At 46.0% G+C, this 18,345-nt stretch overlaps 1 protein-coding gene across 1 annotated transcript in view; it reads left to right on the forward strand.

Annotated features, from left to right (window-relative positions):
• LOC144731732 (dual specificity protein phosphatase 6-like) overlaps positions 1 to 12,196 on the forward strand; it is a 33,545-nt gene extending 21,349 nt beyond the window's left edge. The window contains exon 4 of the mRNA XM_078612934.1: positions 6,068 to 12,196. Coding sequence (XP_078469060.1) covers positions 6,068 to 6,483 — 416 coding nt within the window. The 3' untranslated portion in view covers positions 6,484 to 12,196. The remainder of the gene's footprint in view (positions 1 to 6,067) is intronic.
• Positions 12,197 to 18,345: the final 6,149 nt, after the last annotated feature.

Here is an 18,345-nt window from a genome sequence, read left to right on the forward strand (position 1 = left end):
CAATGTTGACTTTATACTGGAATACTGTTAACTTCCAACCAGTGATTTAAACGTAAAACCTTCCGATTGCGAACGAATTTCCTTCAGTGTTGCCTGGCCAGATTAACTCAACTCTCTATTTGAGCAGAATTAAAATAATAATTAAACATTTTGATTTATTAGAATAACACTCAGTACTTTGTTAATATTTCGTTTAATGCAGGCAAATGTACGGTTTCATAGCCACACGTAGTATTCCTATTCCATGTAATTTTAATTGGTAATTAAATCATTTGCTCCATTCACTAAGTGGGGTCCATCATCAAAACAAACTGTGAAAACCAGTATTTTAATAGCATCCATTTTGACCGACCCAAAAAAAAGTGGGCGTGGAAACACACTATGACAAAGATCCCCCCCATCAAGCCTTAACAGACTTGGGGCAAGTGCTGTTAGCGAGCACCTATGAAGGTCTGCACAGCACACGAGAGGGTGGGTGGCCAACACCATGCCCGGCCGCCTTTGTCTCCCTAGTGGCGATGTTTACACATAACACCATGTAATCATTTGAGGCCGAGTCGACCTAGGGGAGGCCCAGGTCCGGTTCAGAAAATCATCACCGGTGTTCGCCGTGAGCGGGAATCAAACTCGGGTCGCTGGGATTCTAGCCCAGCGTGCTAACCGCTACACTACCGCTCCCCACATGGAAAAACACGCGCATATACAATCTTGATGCGCACATAACGTGTGTGAGCTCTCACACCCACGCGCTGCAATTGCATTGGTGTGCTCTTGGGAAAGAAAATTCTGAAACTTAGGTTATTTTTTTTTACCAACTTAATAAAAAAAACACATTACAGCGATGAGCATCAGTGTTGGTATGCCGTGGGGTTTATTTTCTCGTAGCATTTGGCAGTTGGCTTACGGGTATTGTTGTAGTGTTTGAGAATACACACCGGGCGTTCTCAGATGGACGACGAATGGACATTTTCCAGGCACTGCAATGTAATCGCCTTGTCTTTATTAGTGACCAAACGCTCGTCTTTGTTAGTGACCAAAACGCTAGTACTCCAGTTGGATAAACTAGCATTGCCATTGCAGGTGCTATGGGGGGTAGACGATCCACATTTATTTTTCAGGGCCAGGCCATACATGCTATATTATTTACAGCTGAATTGCTGAAGCATTGGCATTTTGCATGACTCTCAAAATCCATTGTGTTAAAATGTTTCCCTTCATATGTATGTATTCTGTACTCATGTCGATGTGTAACCTGCAGTCGTTACACATACATAGTATGTATGTTAATACAGCACATGTGTTATTTTACTCGTACACCTTATTAATCGCATGTTCATAATAGAATGTTGGTTAATACACACAATTTAATTAGCTTGAATGGCCACAAAATGTTAAATCTTTAAAATGCCTCGAACAGTGGCGTGGCTTTCTAGCTTATAATTTTTGTCCAGGGCCTTAACAATTCACTCCTATACAAATCGGTGAATTATCATGATTCGGGCCACATTTTGTGAAATAAATGAATCAATTCCTTTTTTCTCTCGTGGTGCATGTATAATCGATAATGCAGTGGTATGACTAATATCTATATTGGTGGAAATGTGTAGAATCTGTCATGCTATGAATGTGTAGTCTTATAATGAATGCATATAAACTATTTAGTATTCATCTGTAGAACCTATAAATGTATGGATTCATAGAACATATAGTGGCTTAATTTGTAGAAGCAGATATGATTCGGGCAGAGCAGTGGTATAGCGCGCTGGCTGTATGAAACTGGCAACCTGAGTTACATTCCTGGCCAGAGCTAACGTTTCGTTGGCAAATTATATGTGACCCCCCCCCCCCACCACTGCACTGACCCACACTGGCCAGAGTTCAAAAAGCATTGTCAAACGACTCATTTGAGCAACGGGGGAGGCTTTCGACCGGCAGTGGATTGATAAAGGGCTGAAAACTATGTTAATAAAGTCGGATCGATTCTTGAGCATATGTATCATGAGGATCGTCACATTGCTATTGTCTCGGGTATAGTTTTCTCCTGGCCCTGTGCTCCGCCTATGCATTGTTCCCTGTCACTTGCAGCGCTTTGTAATCTGGCGCACGAATGCAAACCCCTTTTCATCCTTATCTCCCGCGAAGGTTAATTAACCGCATCTCAGAATGGTGCGCAACAATTAGAATATGAAAGCTTAATTTAATCGGGGAAGGGAACAGCGGAGAGAGAGAGCAAAATCGCCGGTGGAGATGGCGAGTGTCATGCGATGAGTCACCGCGAGCCCCCCGTTGCAGGGAACAACTCCAGCACTCTGCGTAGGTTTGCCGAGCCTTAAAATAGCATCGGGGAGACTCATCCATGTGAAAAAAATAAAGAAATCCTCAGCGTGGGTTTAAAATAGCTCCGATCGTTCTCCTCCATCCGAGAACAAATCGAAATCGGCAAATAGGTTTCTAAAAATACATTCTCTCCTCCTCACTCTTCTGGGTTTTTTTTTTGGGTTTCCCAAATTGTGCTCCGTGCGCATCGATTTGCCGTGGTCGTTCCCGGGCGGGCAAATTGCGTTTCTTTTTTTAGCTCTGTAACCCGGTGAACTGGCGAAACAATTGGCTTGAATTTAATGGGCACCAGGATCCACAGGATAAAATTGCGACGAAAATTGAACTCTCTCTCTTGAGAGAGAGAAAGGGGGTCGCTATAACACCGCCGCTGTGTACGTGCATGCAGAGAAGAGAGCCACTTGACAAGACGCTCTCGTTTAGCGGCGTTTGAAGCGAGCGCGTGCATGCGCTTTTGCGATAGCTATGAGCTGAATTATTTTTCCACTTGAATTTTTCCTCTGGATTTTTTTTTGCTTGGCACCGTAAACAAAAAAAAAACACGTATTTTTAATCCAGGTAAAGCCGCTGCATTTTATTATTAGTTTTGATCGCTAGATTTACAAAATTGCTTCATAAATTAGCCGATTTGTGTGCGTGGAAGCATGCGCCTTTTGCAGTGTGTTTGTATTCCATCGGGCGTGTTACATTCATGCGTGTAATTGGACAATCGCTTCTGATTAAAGCCTCCCATTGCGATAAACGCCACAGCCAGAAGGCTTATCAATAGACAGCGCGATGCCAATGTGGCTCAGTTAACGCTGAACAGAACCCAAGGTAGTTCATGAAATGGGCTCAAAATCCCAATTTTAGGTCATTGCTAAAATTACGTCTCTTAACTTATGCTTTATTGGGTACATACATGGCATTATTTTATGTTGGTAATCATGACTGTGATCTTCAATATCGTGACTAAAATCATCATTATCGCCTTCTTCCAGACGGCGATTGTTGGTCCCAAAACTTACAAGTAACAATTGCGTTCAGGAAGGAACAGTATTAACAGGATGTTTTGTGTTCACGCAAATTGGCAGTCTGTTTGATAATAATCGCCACGGCAGTGCATTAACGTTAAGTAACTGAAGTTGGGTTCGTGCCGTTTGTCAGTCCCTCATCACGAGACCCACGTTGGCTGTGTACGGCCTCGTACGTCATATCCTGAACGTAGGTTGTTATTGAGCGGTGGCTATTGAAAATGGACATGGGCTCGTATGGTTTTGTTGCTAATTTCAACATGGCAAAGAAGCACGAACAGCCGTGCATTTATGATATGATTATGGACAAATTACAGGGCTTGTAAATGGGTCTAACAATACGTCTGGGTGGGGTTAACTAAAGCTCTTTTCCAAGCAATGTTTTACGGACCTGCATATATAACATGCAATGAACGCATGTATGTATGTACGAGTGAGTATAATGTGCAGTATGGGGAATGGTGGTGCAGTGGTTAGCACGCTGCGCTACGAACCTGGTGACCCGATTTGATTCCCGCTCACAGCCAACACCAGTGACGATTATCTGAACTGTTCATGGGCCTCAAATGAGTACCTGGTGCAGTGTGTAAAAACATCGCCACTGGTGAGACAAAGGTGGTCAGGCGTGGTGTTGGCCACCCACCCCCTTTAGTGCCATCCCGGCTTTCATCGGTGCTTCTCGCAAACAGCACTTGCCCCAACAGTCTGTTAAAGGCTATATGGGGGTCTTTGTCGTAATGGTCAGCTGAGTTAGATTACCAACCACTGCTAACATAAATGGCAATTGATATATAACTTGGTATTTGTCCTCCCTGATGAGTACCTGGTGCAAATACAAGTGGAGAGTGATTTCTGAAATCTTTTTGGGCCTCAGCTTGGTCAAGTCTGCCTCAAACGAGCATCTGGTGTTGTGTTTGCACACTTTAGCGGGTACTCGGCTTTAAATGAGAATTTGGTGCGGTGTGTACACTTCAGCACGGGGGAGAAAGAGGAAGGCCTGGCATGGTGCTGGTCATTCTACCCCCTCTCTCTCGTGTGCCGTGCCAGCCTTTTATCGGTGCCCGCTAACAGCACCTGCCCCAACAGTCTGTTAAAGGCTAAATGTGTGCGTGTTGAACTTCTTTCGCACCGTACATAGCCAAGCGTGCTAAGCAGAGGTGCGGGGGAAAGACAATAGACTAACACAAACAAATGCGAGTGTGTGTGTGTGCTAGCAAGTACATGCATTTATGTGCGTCCGCAAGCGCGCAAATGCGGCCGTGCACACAGCTCCACGTCCTTGCGTGTGATGCGTTGTGCGTATGTGCTCGTGCACTGTACGCGGTCTCGCGCGTGTGCCTGCGCGTACGTGCTTGTAACTTGGCCTCATTCAGGTGCCGGCCTTCCCCTACTCTGGCTTTTCCGGCTTTTCAAAAGCATCGGGAAATCCTGGTAGTAAATCGAGCCCCCACAGCCTGACGCCAGGAATCTTTTACCAGAACGTGGCTTCCCCTCTTGCCGGTCACACCCCTCTCTCCCTCCCTCGAACTCTCTCCCTACCTCCGTCCCTCCCTGCCTGCTGCCTATTTTATCGTCTCTGCCATGTAGGCTCAGGATCTGGCTCCAATCTGTCACCTCATCCTGCCCGGGCTCTCTTCTCTCCCTCTAGCTCACTCAATATATTTATAATTTCAACCCCTCTGGCTGTGCGCACACGTGCCGGATAAATATGCGCCTTGTTATTGGAGAGAGGTCCCAGAAAGGGTTTCCATTCATTTATATAACAAATGGCTTTCGGTATCTTTTTTTGAGAGCGTCGGCAGACAGGTTTGATTTCCGGTCGCAATAATTAATTTCGGCAGCATTCCGCAAGTGTTCGTCTCCGTCTGTCTGTAACACGTTTTAAAAAAAATGATATTCTCAAATATTGAATAAGCTGTTTGTATTTTTTCTAAACAACTTACCACTGTTTACACGTCATAGAAAAACACGTGGGAGGTTGTAACATGGGAATATCAACATAGATTGGTCAACATCCTCATTTCTGTACTTGCACCTACTGGCATCTCAGCTACTGGCACTTGATCCACCACCCCACCCCGTACCTCCAACAGATTGGCTTCTTACTATTTGGCTGCTTGAGGTGTTGTTATCTGACCTCGGGCCGCTTGATTGGTTTGGACGAACAAGCATTCACAGAGATGGGTTTCTCCATTTCGTGCCTACGTCCCGCAGTGCAAGCCACTCCAGCTTTGAATTCTTCATCTCATTGTCCCTGCTGCATCAATGCTGAGCAAGTATACAAACTTATGGATGCATTTGCGGACTAATTTTCCAACATCTTTGAGTTTAAAATGCTATGAACCACGACCCGTCTTGCTTGTTTCACACAAACTCATCTCAATGCTCACATGGTGGTCATTTTCTACATTGGTTGCCCGAGGTTCGCAAACTCTGTTCAACATCGTCGTCGACACGATTTGCTCAAATAAGTTACCACAATGTAAAAATAAATGTCCCTCTTTTGCCAAAATATCGATATCCAAATGCGGCTTTCGAAAATAAAACGCCCGGCACGGTTTCACGCTTGCTTTTCGACTGCGTTCACCGCTAACGTATTCTAACTCTCGACCGTCTTTCTCCCAAACCCCCACCGTGTGCCCCCTTGCCCCCAATGTCTCCTTGCTGCTGTTTTGCCCGCCCCCGGCGATCTCCGTGGTTGTGCGCGGACGGCGCAGACGAGGCCCGGCAGAAGAAGTGCGGCGTCTTGGTCCACTGCCTCGCCGGCATCAGCCGCTCCGTCACGGTGACGGTCGCCTACCTCATGCAGACGCTCAACCTCTCGCTGAACGACGCCTACGACCTCGTGCGCAACAAGAAGGCCAACATCTCGCCCAACTTCAACTTCATGGGGCAGCTGCTGGACTTCGAGCGCACGCTGGGGCTTAGCAGCAGCGGCAGCAGTAGCGGCAACAGCAGCGGCAACAGCGTCGGCAGCAGGGGCAGCCCGCCGTGCGACAACCGCCCGGGCGCGACGAAGGGCGGCGGAGAGGGCGGGGCGGGAGACGGAGGCAGCGGCGGGGAGGCCGCGCTGTTCTTCACGACGCCCACGAACCACAACGTGTTCAAGCTCGACTCGCTTGGCTCCGCCTGAAGCAAGCTCGACCGCTGGCTGCCCGCGGCGGTTTGTGTCTTTCTTTCTGCCTCCTCCTGCCGCGTCCTTTGCCGTGGCCTCGCGGCCGCCGACGGGGATTGACGAGGCGGTTTCGAGAGCGTGGTGGTGGGGGGGTGCGTGCGTCGCTTGGCCCAACGGCGATGAAGCCGCTTTGGTCATGTGAGGTTCGGGGTGGAAAATGGAAGAGGAAGTTGTGATGGCGAATGTAAAGAAAAATACAATTACGAAGGCAATGGGATGAAATGGTAAATGAATTAGAAAGTGCGTTTTGTTTAACGGCGATTGGTTAGCTCCTCGTAGATGGCTTGGCGTGGCTTCCTGTCGTGGGGGAATCCTGGAGGTGGGAGATTGGTACTGTTGTTACCAGTCTTCAACAGGTCATGGGGTAACCATGAAGTCATTTGTGTGGGCTCTACCATTTATGGTGGCCTCGTAAAAATGTTTTTACCTGTGACGAAAGAAGCAACATTTTGCTTAAAATGTCTCTGTAACGTGCTATCACGTTTTGCTACTTTTTCTTGACCGCTAACGACTTGTGAAATTCAAGACACGTGTAAATAAAAGAGACCAGATATACGTGTAAAAAATGTACTTTTAACACAAAACGTGTATGTGAAACACATGAATTTTATGAGCTGCGTTTTGGTGGAAGAGTTAAGTTTCCATGGGAGGAACGTGGAGGACGTTTGAAGACTTTGGGTCCTTTCGTCTTCACATGGCACCACCCGATTAGCACGGTTGGCTACGTACGGTGCGAAAGAAATTCAACATATGTACGTACGTGGCAACAACGAAGCATTTTTCAGTTCATCGTATTCCCGTTTGCGCTTCCTTCGTGTGCAAGATGCCACCCACCGACTCCCACCTCTGTTGTCGCCTAGTTCACAATGCGCTGTGCGGCTGATCAAAATACATATTTAGTGAATGAGCATTTACAATTGCTGCAGAGAACGCTAGGGGATGTTTTCTATTCTTTTTGAATGTTGTGGCCCAAATTTTGAAGATGATTAATTGAACACTATTGAGCATTATAAATCGGTTCATGTTCATTTGACAATGTTCTGAATGTATTTTTTTTATGTAAAAAAAGTTTTGCAAGTGGAGCATTAATAATGGGGTGGGCAGGTGTTTTGCAACTGCTTGATTTAAAAATAGATATACATACAACGTAGTGCAAATGTAAGCCTTCGCTGTAATTTTGTATTTGCTTAAACACAAGTTGCCATATGCTTTGAAATTACATTTGAAATCAAAGTTTTTTTTGCCAAGCTGGCTTATCGTAAATGTTGAAGCTTCGAAGGTAAAGTGTGTTGTGGTTTCGTGATTATTCATCACATTTTAAAGAAAAATTAACCAGCCTCCAGGTTTTAATTGCATTTTGTTGATCATTGTCAAAACACTGTACGTGACCATTGACGCCTTGATATTAATTGTACGCATGATTGTAGCTAGAACTTCAAAATATCCCTTCAGCCTATTGCATTTGTTCGTATTTATTTTTCTTTCAGGAAAAGTTCAAAGCAAACATTTATTTTTAATCATGGTTGATCATGCAGTCCGTCGGCTACAATTTTTTTCAAAAATTTGTAACGAATCATTTTTAACGCACTGCGTTGTGTTTATAATTGTTTTAAATAAGTGGCCCAATTAACTTCTCAAATATGCGGCGCAGTTTTACTCCCTGCAGTCTGCCGAAACGGGTTAAAGATCTTTAGTACCGTATCTGCAGATTTCTAAAAAAATGTTGCGTCCTAAAACTTACGCGTAAAATTTTTTTTTCGTGAGCCTTGTAAACCATGCTCACTTGAACGATTAAAACTAAAGATTTGTTAATCGTCTACAGTTTTTATTATTACCGTTAATTAACCCACAGATTATTGCAATGGGAAAAAAAAAACTAGTGAAATGTAGAAAAAAAAATACTTCCTATGAATTTTTCAGCCAAAAAGAATTTGCCAACTTTTTTTGTTGTTGTTGCTCTTCTATGCCGCGATTATCTTGACGTCGTAATGGCAGTGCGTAGCCGAGATGTATGAAAGAAATACATCAGCAACTTCGTGCTCTGCTAGCCATTGAAGTTCTAATCCGCGTGTCATAGACACTGACGTACGTGGCCAGGTTATCTCTTGCCGCGAACGCAGCCTCTCGGGAGTGCGTGGGTTTCTTTTATTTTGGGCAGTGGTGGCTGCTGCTGTCTTGGCCCTTGTGACTGGCTGTCCAACTTGGCACATTCCAATTAAAAAGTGTTGATATACTGGCAAGACAATCGTACAGAAAAAAAAACCATTTTGTATTTTCTTTCCGTAATCTTCCGCAGGCGGAGGTGATAATGTATATTTTTTTCTTCTCGACTTTTTTTGAATGCGCGGTGTAGGGATAATTGATGCTTTTTAAGGAAACTGAAAGGCCATGTTTGTATATATTTATACATTATATATAAAATGGTATTTCGGTGGAACACGAAGGTACTCGTAATAAATATGATTGTTTGCTCTTAAGAGAATAAAAGGAACCCAGCTCTGTAGTTTGCATGTGCCCCCTCTGCAGGTTCCCCCTGCCGCTCCGCGCTAAACGGACCGACGTACATTTTTATGAAATAGCCGCAAGTCAAAATAACGGCTTGGCCCCACGTATCCGTACGGCGAGAAATAAACAACCCTGGGCGAGAGACGGGAAGCGGGACTCTCCGATTGGCTGCCCAGCCGGTGTAAATCGGTGCCGGCACGCGCCCATCTGCCCGTGACCTCTCCAACCTGTTTAGAGGCAGCGCTGTTATGCCCTTCATCTGGGTCCCAGCGAGGCAGGTGGGCTTGTGCCACCACACCCCATGCCCCCCCCCTGCAAACGGCTCCTCTTATTCGTCGCACGCCGGACTCGATCGGCAACGTCCCTCTGAGGCCGAGGGGACACGTGGTGTGTGTGCCTGCTTCTTCGGTCACCAACAGCACGGTGCCCAGATCGCGCCCCGCTCTCGTCTCGATGACTCCCGCCACCGCAGGTTACTCTTTGTTGGATAAAACAAAAAAACCCTCCTCCAAGTGGCTTATTTGGTCGTGGTTTAGTTGCTCTTGAATTTCACTTTCCTTCCTGTCGTTTTTCCTCTTGGTCCAGCCCAGTGCATCCTGTTAATGTGATACCAGAGTCGAGGTTTGGCATTGGGTTGGTCACCTGCCTGGGTTTAGTTACTGTTTTCAAGGATGTGAAACGTGCTATTTGGTGACCTTGATACGTACAACTTTTTCCAAAGTGAAGCGATTTTCTACAAGTGTGTAATTCTAAAGACAATTGGCTTTAAAACATGACTTGCCTTTATCACTCTCAACCAATCACTTTAATTGCAGATTTTAAGCGGTGACCTTTAGGCTCAACAATGGCGTAACAACCTCGCAATGACGCAACTAAATATAAAGTTGATGTTTAAAGCGCGGACTGCAGCACTTGGTGTGATGTGAGCTCTTAACGTGAAAGAGTGCAAGGTGGAAATTATCATATTAAGAGCAGCTTGCGCGCCAGAGGATAAGCATTCTCTCGAGTGGGATAAAAATTAAAACAACGTTGAAAATTATTGCATATTGGGGAATTTTTGTTCTTTCCAAATATATATTTTACGCACAACTGTTTTTGTTTTAAACGGAACATGCAGGTGTTAAGACGTTGACCCCGTTTAGTCCATTCACGATGAGCATTAAGAGGATTAAGTACTTGGCCGAGGTGTGTATTTTTATTAAATGGTTGGACTTTCAGAAGTGTGCGCTGCAAATTTATCGCAGCATTTCACCACGGTGCATCGAGGGCGAATCGTGGTGACGTTTCAAACAAAACCGCTTTTTTTTCTCCCCAATCTTTCACCGATCTTAATCCTCGTCATTGTTGGCCCCTGCCAAGTCTTGCGAGAATTAACGGCGGTTGTTACGTGATTATTAGCATTGTGTCGGTGCTTTGACGGCTGTGCGTGCTGAAAAATTGTGTTTATGGCGGTTAAATCGACGTGTTTGTGAGTGCCATTAGAGACCATTTGGTTTGTTAATGGTTTTACAAATTAAAACATGGCACCATTTGACCAACACTCTTTAAGTTTTACAGTGTCACGGTTAACCTAATAAAAATGTGATTGGATTGTAATTGAAAAAAGTATACGAAGTGTAGCACTTACAAAAAAAGACGTATTTTAAAGCAAGTACTTGCATGCATGCTCATGATGTGATCGCAACACGAATTGTCGTGCGTGAACGATAACGTGACCGTAAAAGTCCATGCCCCCTCCCCCCCCCCCCAAAACCAAAACATTCGGTGATTGTTACATGGACGCGCAACTTTCAGCAATAGCGATGGGGGCGAAAACAAAAAGTACGGACCACATGGGCAGCACGACGCTCGACGAAATTGGCTAAAAGGCCGACGCGGTTTTTGTTTTGCGCGCAGCTGGAGGCGGCTCGTAGAGGCGGGTCCCAGTTCTGTCCCCCGTTGCACAGTTTTGCGCCCAACCTCCCTCCTGTTGACCACCCACGCCTGCTGTGGCCAAATTGCGAAATCTTTCGGCGGGTCAAAGGTGGCCTCGGTTCGTCGTCCGCCGCCGAAACTCGGACGCGGTCCGATAACGTCAGCGACGCGGAAACGTTACAGTGCATGCCGGTTGCTATATCTGATATGATGTAATGCTGGTGAGCGTTAAGTCCTTTTGGGGGGTGGGAGATGAGGAGGCATGGCCGTTAGAAATCTGTGGAAGCCCTCACTTTTTGGGGAATGGTACTTTTGCTATTGCTCCCCAGTGCATTGTTGTTGTTGTCTTTGGCGAGTTTGATGGTTGTGGGTTGACGTTTTTTTGCTGTTACCCTACGTAATTCCACCTAAGACATGATGATTATTTTTTATTTAAGCTAAATAACCTGAGAACTTCCATATATTTCTAATCGTCCCGATCATTGTGTGGCATAAAGAGATGCGTAGGCAAATGTTAAACCTTGAATATTAACTTAAGAGACGCCAACCATTCGTACTTTGAAACAATCGGAAATTGCAACACGGTGAGCGGAAAGTCACCTAGTCTAACGCCATCATTGTTTATATTTAAAATGTTCATTATCAAGTACCAAAACTTGTGCCACGCTCTGAAGTAAAGTGTGGATGCCAATGGATTTATAATTCCTTTTGATGGTAAAAGCTTCCTTTTAAACACTTTTTTTTTCCGGAGCCGCAACGTTTTTCAAAGCGAGACAATGTTGTTCATGCGATCTTGTGAAATGTAGCACTTGAGAGTATTTTTTGTTTAAAAAAAACAAATTTCCAGTCACGCAGTAAACTGCCTGTGCGCAGGAAATTGGCAACACACTTTTTGGCGCTGTACAAAGTTAATATTGCTCGTCAACAGAATGTCCCTAACGCAAGTGTTTGAGTGCGTGCATTGCAGTAAATCCACGCTGCTGCTAATGGCTCTTATTGGTAAATAGTATTGGTGCTTTCAAACACAACTTCTTCGTACAACTGAGCAGCCTGCTTCAGGTCAACATATACGTATATATATATTTTTTGTAAATCTCTTCTGGAAAACTTGGAGGCAGCGTAATCTCTGGAATCCGTTGCGAAAAAGTGTTGGAGTCCTTTTTCTGTATCACGATGCAGTGCTTTTTGAGCGCCATGGAATTTGTTATGATATTTTGTCCTGAAAATGAGAATAAAAATGCCTTCGATGCCATTACAGTTCCTTTTGCTGCCCTTTGATGAAATCGTGTTTGCGTCGGTTCATGCGTACACTGCCGCTGTTATAAGCACTGCTTGGGTGGTGCTGTGGTTAAGAACACCTGTGTATCACATCCATAGAGGTTATGAGTTCAAATTTATTCCAGGTTTAAATTATCCCGTTATTCCATCGGGATTGCTCAAATGCATGCCATCTTGCGGAAAATGAGCAGGGGTTGTCCATTGCACATTACAAGAACGATGCCCTTCATACTGGTAGGGACCTCCTGGTTACACCAGCCCACAGGGGATTATTCTGTCCGTCCGTCGTGCATCCGAAAATGGGAGGGGTGGAGAGGGGATGGTGGGGAGGGGCTGGTGGGAAGGGTGGGGGGTTGGAGGGGTGGGGCTGGGTGGGGAGGGGAGGGGCTGGTCACCCCGTGGTGCCCTTAAACGTTTAACCTACTCACGCCGGCTTGTGCCCGCCCTCACAGTCGGCCATATTTGCGGAATACACCACGCCACCGTTGACCCTGCCCATTGACCGAGAAACCAACGTTTCTACCAGCTCCCTCCGCAGGAATGTGTTTTACTCCGAAGAACATTCCTGCCCTTCCACTTTGACTTGTCGAGTTCCAGAATGCCACAGGCGACTTCCTTGACGCTGCGTTGGGCTCGTTTGCTGGTATTGCATCGTTATGCAGCACGCGCTGGAGGTGACCGTGTGACTCGGGAGGCCCCTTAGCTGGTACCGTTGAGACCCTGGGTTCAAATCCAGGCACCAACCCATGGGGCCTCAGGTGTAGCAGGTTTATCGTTTGGACTCTGTCACCATGGGTGCCACGGTGCGAGATGTTAACTACCTCGCATTGTATACAGGAGTTTGTGGGTTCGATTGCAACCCTGAGGCCTGTATATTTGGAGTTTGCATGTTTCACCACGATTGCGTGGATTTATCTCCGGATCCTCTGGTTTTTCCCTCCACATTTGTAAACTTGCATTTATAGTATTTGGCTGCTATGAATTGTCACAGACACCACTCCGTTGAGCCATGGTTTGTGGCCAGATCACTTCTGAAAAAGAGCTGTATATCTCAGTGGTTCTTACCTGGTAAAATAAACATTATATTCTTGGTTCTTTCGGTAAAGTCACGTAGAAGGGAAATAATCAAATAAAAAAAATATTAAATAAAAATTCTCACAACGTTTTGACTGCAACACAAGCAATCATCATCAGGTGTGAAATCCACAGCAAGATAATTTGTGTTGCAGTCGAAACGTGAGAATTTTTATTGTTTTCTATTTTTCTTATTTTATTATTTCCCTTCTACGTGACTTTACCGAAAGAACCAAGAATATGAATCCCTGCAGTCACGAAAGCTTTAAATAAAAAAAAATTAACATTGTTTAGTTTAGGTTTTAGTTGAACTTCACGCGCAAAAAATTGCTTATATTTTTTTAAAAGTGGTAATTCACAAAAAAATATTGCTTTGAGTCTCATTGGACAACTCCATGTAATTTTAGGCCGTACGGGGAGAAGTGCCACCCATTACCGATTTCTCTTGTGGTAGTTTTGATTTGATTTTTCTATTTACCTTCAATTTTGGTCTTCATTTGCTTTGCTTCTGTCACTTTTGGTGACGCAACTGAGACTCATCCCGGTCTCGCGCGAGTGCTACACGCTGTTAAACAAACCAAAAACAAACGATGGAATCTCTCTGCGGCAGCCGTTCTTTGGCGCACGCGACTCGCCGAGATTTCCGAATGGATTCCTCCACCTCGTGACCGGACACCCGATAACACAATTGCAATGAATTGGTCGGAGAAAGCCCAAGCACGGTCATTCGGTGGCCGCCGCTCAAGACAATAATTGTCTTCTTCAAAAATAACTTTGGTACAAAAACAAGGAGTCGAAGAAAGACGCTCAACTTTGACCCGCATCAAGTTATCGCCTCTCCACGTGAGACAATTCTTCAACTCTTTGCAGGCTTATTGTCTCGTCTCGTATCATTACCGGAGGATGCACTGATGCTTCCGCCGAGTATTTGCTGCGTACGCGATGTTCCTGTGATGTTAAAGCAAAACAAAAACCCTCCATTAAATGCTCGTCGCACGTACTCCCTTGAGAATTTGACATTCTAGCCCAAGGAGCTCTCTCAGCTGCTTCTAAATATAACAGATATTGATTGGAACGAACAGAAAAAAAACCCTCATTGAATATTCAAGCAGGGTCGGAGTATCTCCTCCATCAAGGTGAACTTGTCTACCAAGCTCAGTCACGATTCTTCTGTTGAAGCTTACAATCGCCGGTGAATTTTCGCACGTTTAATTCGTGCAAGAAAAAATCGTGGTTGATTTGTTTCCCCCCCCTCCCCCACCCCATTATATTTCCTGCGTATGTCAATATGTTCAGGAGTTGAATGCTAATGTCGAGGTCTGCCAGCCACGAGTTGAGAGTTCGCGTAGTTTTTTTGCCCTTCCTTCGTTGAAAGAGCGCAGACTGACGGTTGCTTTGCTGTACGGTCCATCGCTTTGGCTGCATGGCCACACTCGCACCGCTGTGGCTCGTGTCTTTAATGTTCCGTTCATGAAGGAGACGACGTGCACATCGGCCTGGTGATGTCGACTGACTTGAGTGACTGATTTTAATGACAACGATGTTCTGGAAGGGCTAGACATCTCACATTTGGCACGTTCCCCTTCAACGTAGCGTTCCGTTTTTGCCGTCGCTTATTGGCAAAGGTCACCCGCAGTTAAAGGGGCCTTGCAATCCTCATAGATTATCGACGAGTGGAATAACACGAACAGATTGACTTGACGATTATAGTCGAGTCGACGTTTATAACGAGAACAATACACACAACAACAACAACAAAAACAACAACACTTTGTTTTCATCTGAACCTTTAAAAAACAACATTCTAGAGGTTGATCACCTTTTACGCATAGAGCAGGGTAAACTGAAATGTCTGAGCTTGCTTTGAGTCTCGTCCTCATCAAAGGGTAAAACGTGATTTTCTCAACCAAATTAGCAATGAGGCGGTGCTCATCCTCCGTTGGCAGCCGTGAGCCAGTGGTGGACATTCCACATTACCATGACAGGGTCGAGTCTATACATAGGACAACCACTGGTCAATCCCTACTTACAATATATATACCCAGTATATATTTAGGATAAATACATCAACCCTATCATCAGTGAGCCATGCAACTTGCACCCCACGGAGTGTTACGCTCAAGCGATTAGATAACAAGTCAAGCCAACTTGCAGGTTACAATTAGACAATGAATCCTTGTCCAGAGCTAGTAAACGCCACGAGCGCATTACAGAATAAAAACGTTGCCCGTCACAGGCATGCGCAGGTGTTTGCAGGTAAGGGTGAAGGTGCCAACCATTGTTGCATTGGTAACACCTTGCAAATGAGAAATTTGATAATTCACCACTGACTCTAAAGAGAGTGTGTGTGTGTGTCTGTGTTTGGGCGTGGTGCTGCTCACCCACCCTCGAGTGTGCCGTGCCGGCCTTCATAGGTGCTCGCTAACATCACTTGTCCCAACAGTATGGTGAAGGCTATACGGGGTATATTTGTCTTTGCGTATCTACCTGCTGTCCGGGCGTGATGATATCAACGCCACCCCCTCGTGTGCCGTGCCAGCCTTCTTAGGCGCGCGCAAACAGCACGAGTGTTTGATCCCAGAGAGACGTAGAGCTAAGACAACTCCCCGGCTGGGATTTGAAACCCATTCCTCGGTAGTGCGGTCTAATACCAAGTCAAATTAATTCACAGCGATTCCTCAACATACGTACCGACAAACGTCTGAAACAAATACACTAACAATGATTATAATTCCCTCTGTAAATTAGTACTGAATTAACTAACAGCCCTTGGTCGATCCACTGCTGCGTCAAGGCATCCCCATGCTGGGGAAAGGGGAGAAGTGGGGGTATGACCATACTTCACCGAGCGGGTCAGTGTGTGGGTTGGTGAAGAGAGGGCCCGGGACCAGTTGAGATGTCACGCGCCAATGATATATGCAGTGGCTGGGAATCACACTCAGGTTCCCAGGTTCATTACACAGTGTACTAACCATTGCGCCCACCACTCCCCGTACTAATTGGAATGCACATCAAACCATTATGATGCAATTTTTTTGTTTTACTTATTTGGATACATTTCAGCTTTGAGAAATCACATATATCTGGCTGTCATGCGATGAACATTACTCTCTCTGGATAGGCGAGTGAGTGAGATCGCTGTTCTCCCTAATGTGTGGCTCAGAGGCCGCGCGAAGGCGATTCTGAGCGGTAGCTCTGTGAAGCCCACTTCCGCAGGCCACTCTCCTCGCACGGAGAGTAGCGCCGCTCCGCCGAGTCATCCGAATGCCGTAATGGGCCCTTCGTCTCGCGAGGTGACGGCGCCGAAAAGCACAATTGTGGGATGCAATGGGGGAGAAAAAAATTAACCGGTAAAAACAAAGTTTTTCACTATAAATCCTTTATATGTGTGGCGGCTAGAGTCCTCTAGTCCCCTGGCTTGAGATGGCTGCCACCTATGGGTCAGATGATTGCCTGCCACCATTAAGCAATTGGTAATTAAATATTTTTAAAAAATTCCTAAAAACTGTAAAGTTATGGAATTTTTTTTTCACGAAAATAAATTGTCACGCACAACGAGTCTGTGTGCAAAATGTCAGCTCGATTGGATCACGGGAAGTGGGTTAAAACACGACCGAAATATTTGCACGGCCGTAAGCGCGCGCAAGCAAGCAAGTGAACTTAATATAAAGGATTTAAAAAGAGACGCATTTTTTTTTTAACAAGGAAAAAAACCCCAACAATAGTGGGACGATCGTCAACAGTGGAGGGAGGGACAGTGACCGTACTGTGGCAGTACACAGCGCAGGGTGTGGGGCGGGCAGGAGACTTGGAAAATCGTGGCGCGCGGACCTAACCCCTCTCACTTCCTCAGAGCGTGAGAAAAAGCTCACACTCGGAAACAAGCCTCCTCCGCATCCGAAAAAGGAAAAGGAGACTTGGGAGGGAGGGAGGGAGCCGTGGGGGGTGGGTCCGATCGTGTAGGGGAGGGAGTGGGGTGATGTTGGTGGATGGATGTTGTGGACTCCATTACTTGAATTCTCCCCTCCGTTGCCTTGGCAGGCGAGGCGGCTGGTGTGATTCCAAGGCAGCATGCTGTTCGCGTGGATTTAGTTACAAAACATCCCATTTGAGTGTATTTATTATTTCTCTTGTGTGGGAGGTTTTTGGGTGGGGGAGTTTGTATCTGTGGCTGGCCGACTTGGAGAGAATTTCTTCCTCTTCGACCGAGGCGTGCGTCCGTGCAAGGAGCGTGCGTGGGAGGGGGAGTGGTGGCACGGCGGTTAGCGCACCGCGCTCTGGGGACCACCTGACGTTTTATTTCCATTAGTGGCGATTTTCTCAATCGCCCCCGCGGCTCTCCCTCGAAGACGACTCGGCATTACGCGTGTGCCCGGAGCCGTGTGAAATCATCGCGGCTGGGGAGACAAAGGCGGCCGGGCGTGATACTGCCTACACCACAGGCGTTCGCTCAACAGTTGAACTTCTTCCGCACCGTACGTAGCCGAAGGACAACAAACCAAACGGGCAACGAGCAGTTGCGAAGAGAAGAGTTATCGATCCAGACGATTGGAAAGTTCGCACCGCCTCCAAGTGGCGTGCTCGTGTCGAGGGGGAAGGGGCCCCCTGCGATGACGCACGGGGGGGGGTCATGCGGTGCGGCCGCCTCTTCTTCTGTTGGAGCACGCGTGGATGATGATTGTTTTTTTATCCTTTTATCTGCCAACAAAACTGTCATGTTTGCATAGACCACAAAACCTGCAGTCATAATGCAAACAAAAAACACAACTCTGATAATGTATGCGCTGTCCTTGAAGTTGATTGGTCCACACCCGAGACAGCTTTCCTTAGAGCCTAGTCTCACATGGTGTTGGACCAGGAGCTATCATACACGCGTGGTTTAGGGGACGTCCATAAATGACGTCACGCACCTAGGGGGTTGGGGTGGGGGGTCAGACATTTGTGACGATGGGGGGGGGAGGGTTTGAGAAATGTGACGTCACATCAAAATGAGCAACTTTAAATAAATATAGACAACACGTTCTAATTAATTAAATAGTCTTTTTAATA

Source organism: Lampetra planeri, chromosome 40 (assembly GCF_965212315.1).
Source record: "Lampetra planeri chromosome 40, kcLamPlan1.2.h2, whole genome shotgun sequence".
NCBI classification, from domain to species: domain Eukaryota; kingdom Metazoa; phylum Chordata; class Hyperoartia; order Petromyzontiformes; family Petromyzontidae; genus Lampetra; species Lampetra planeri.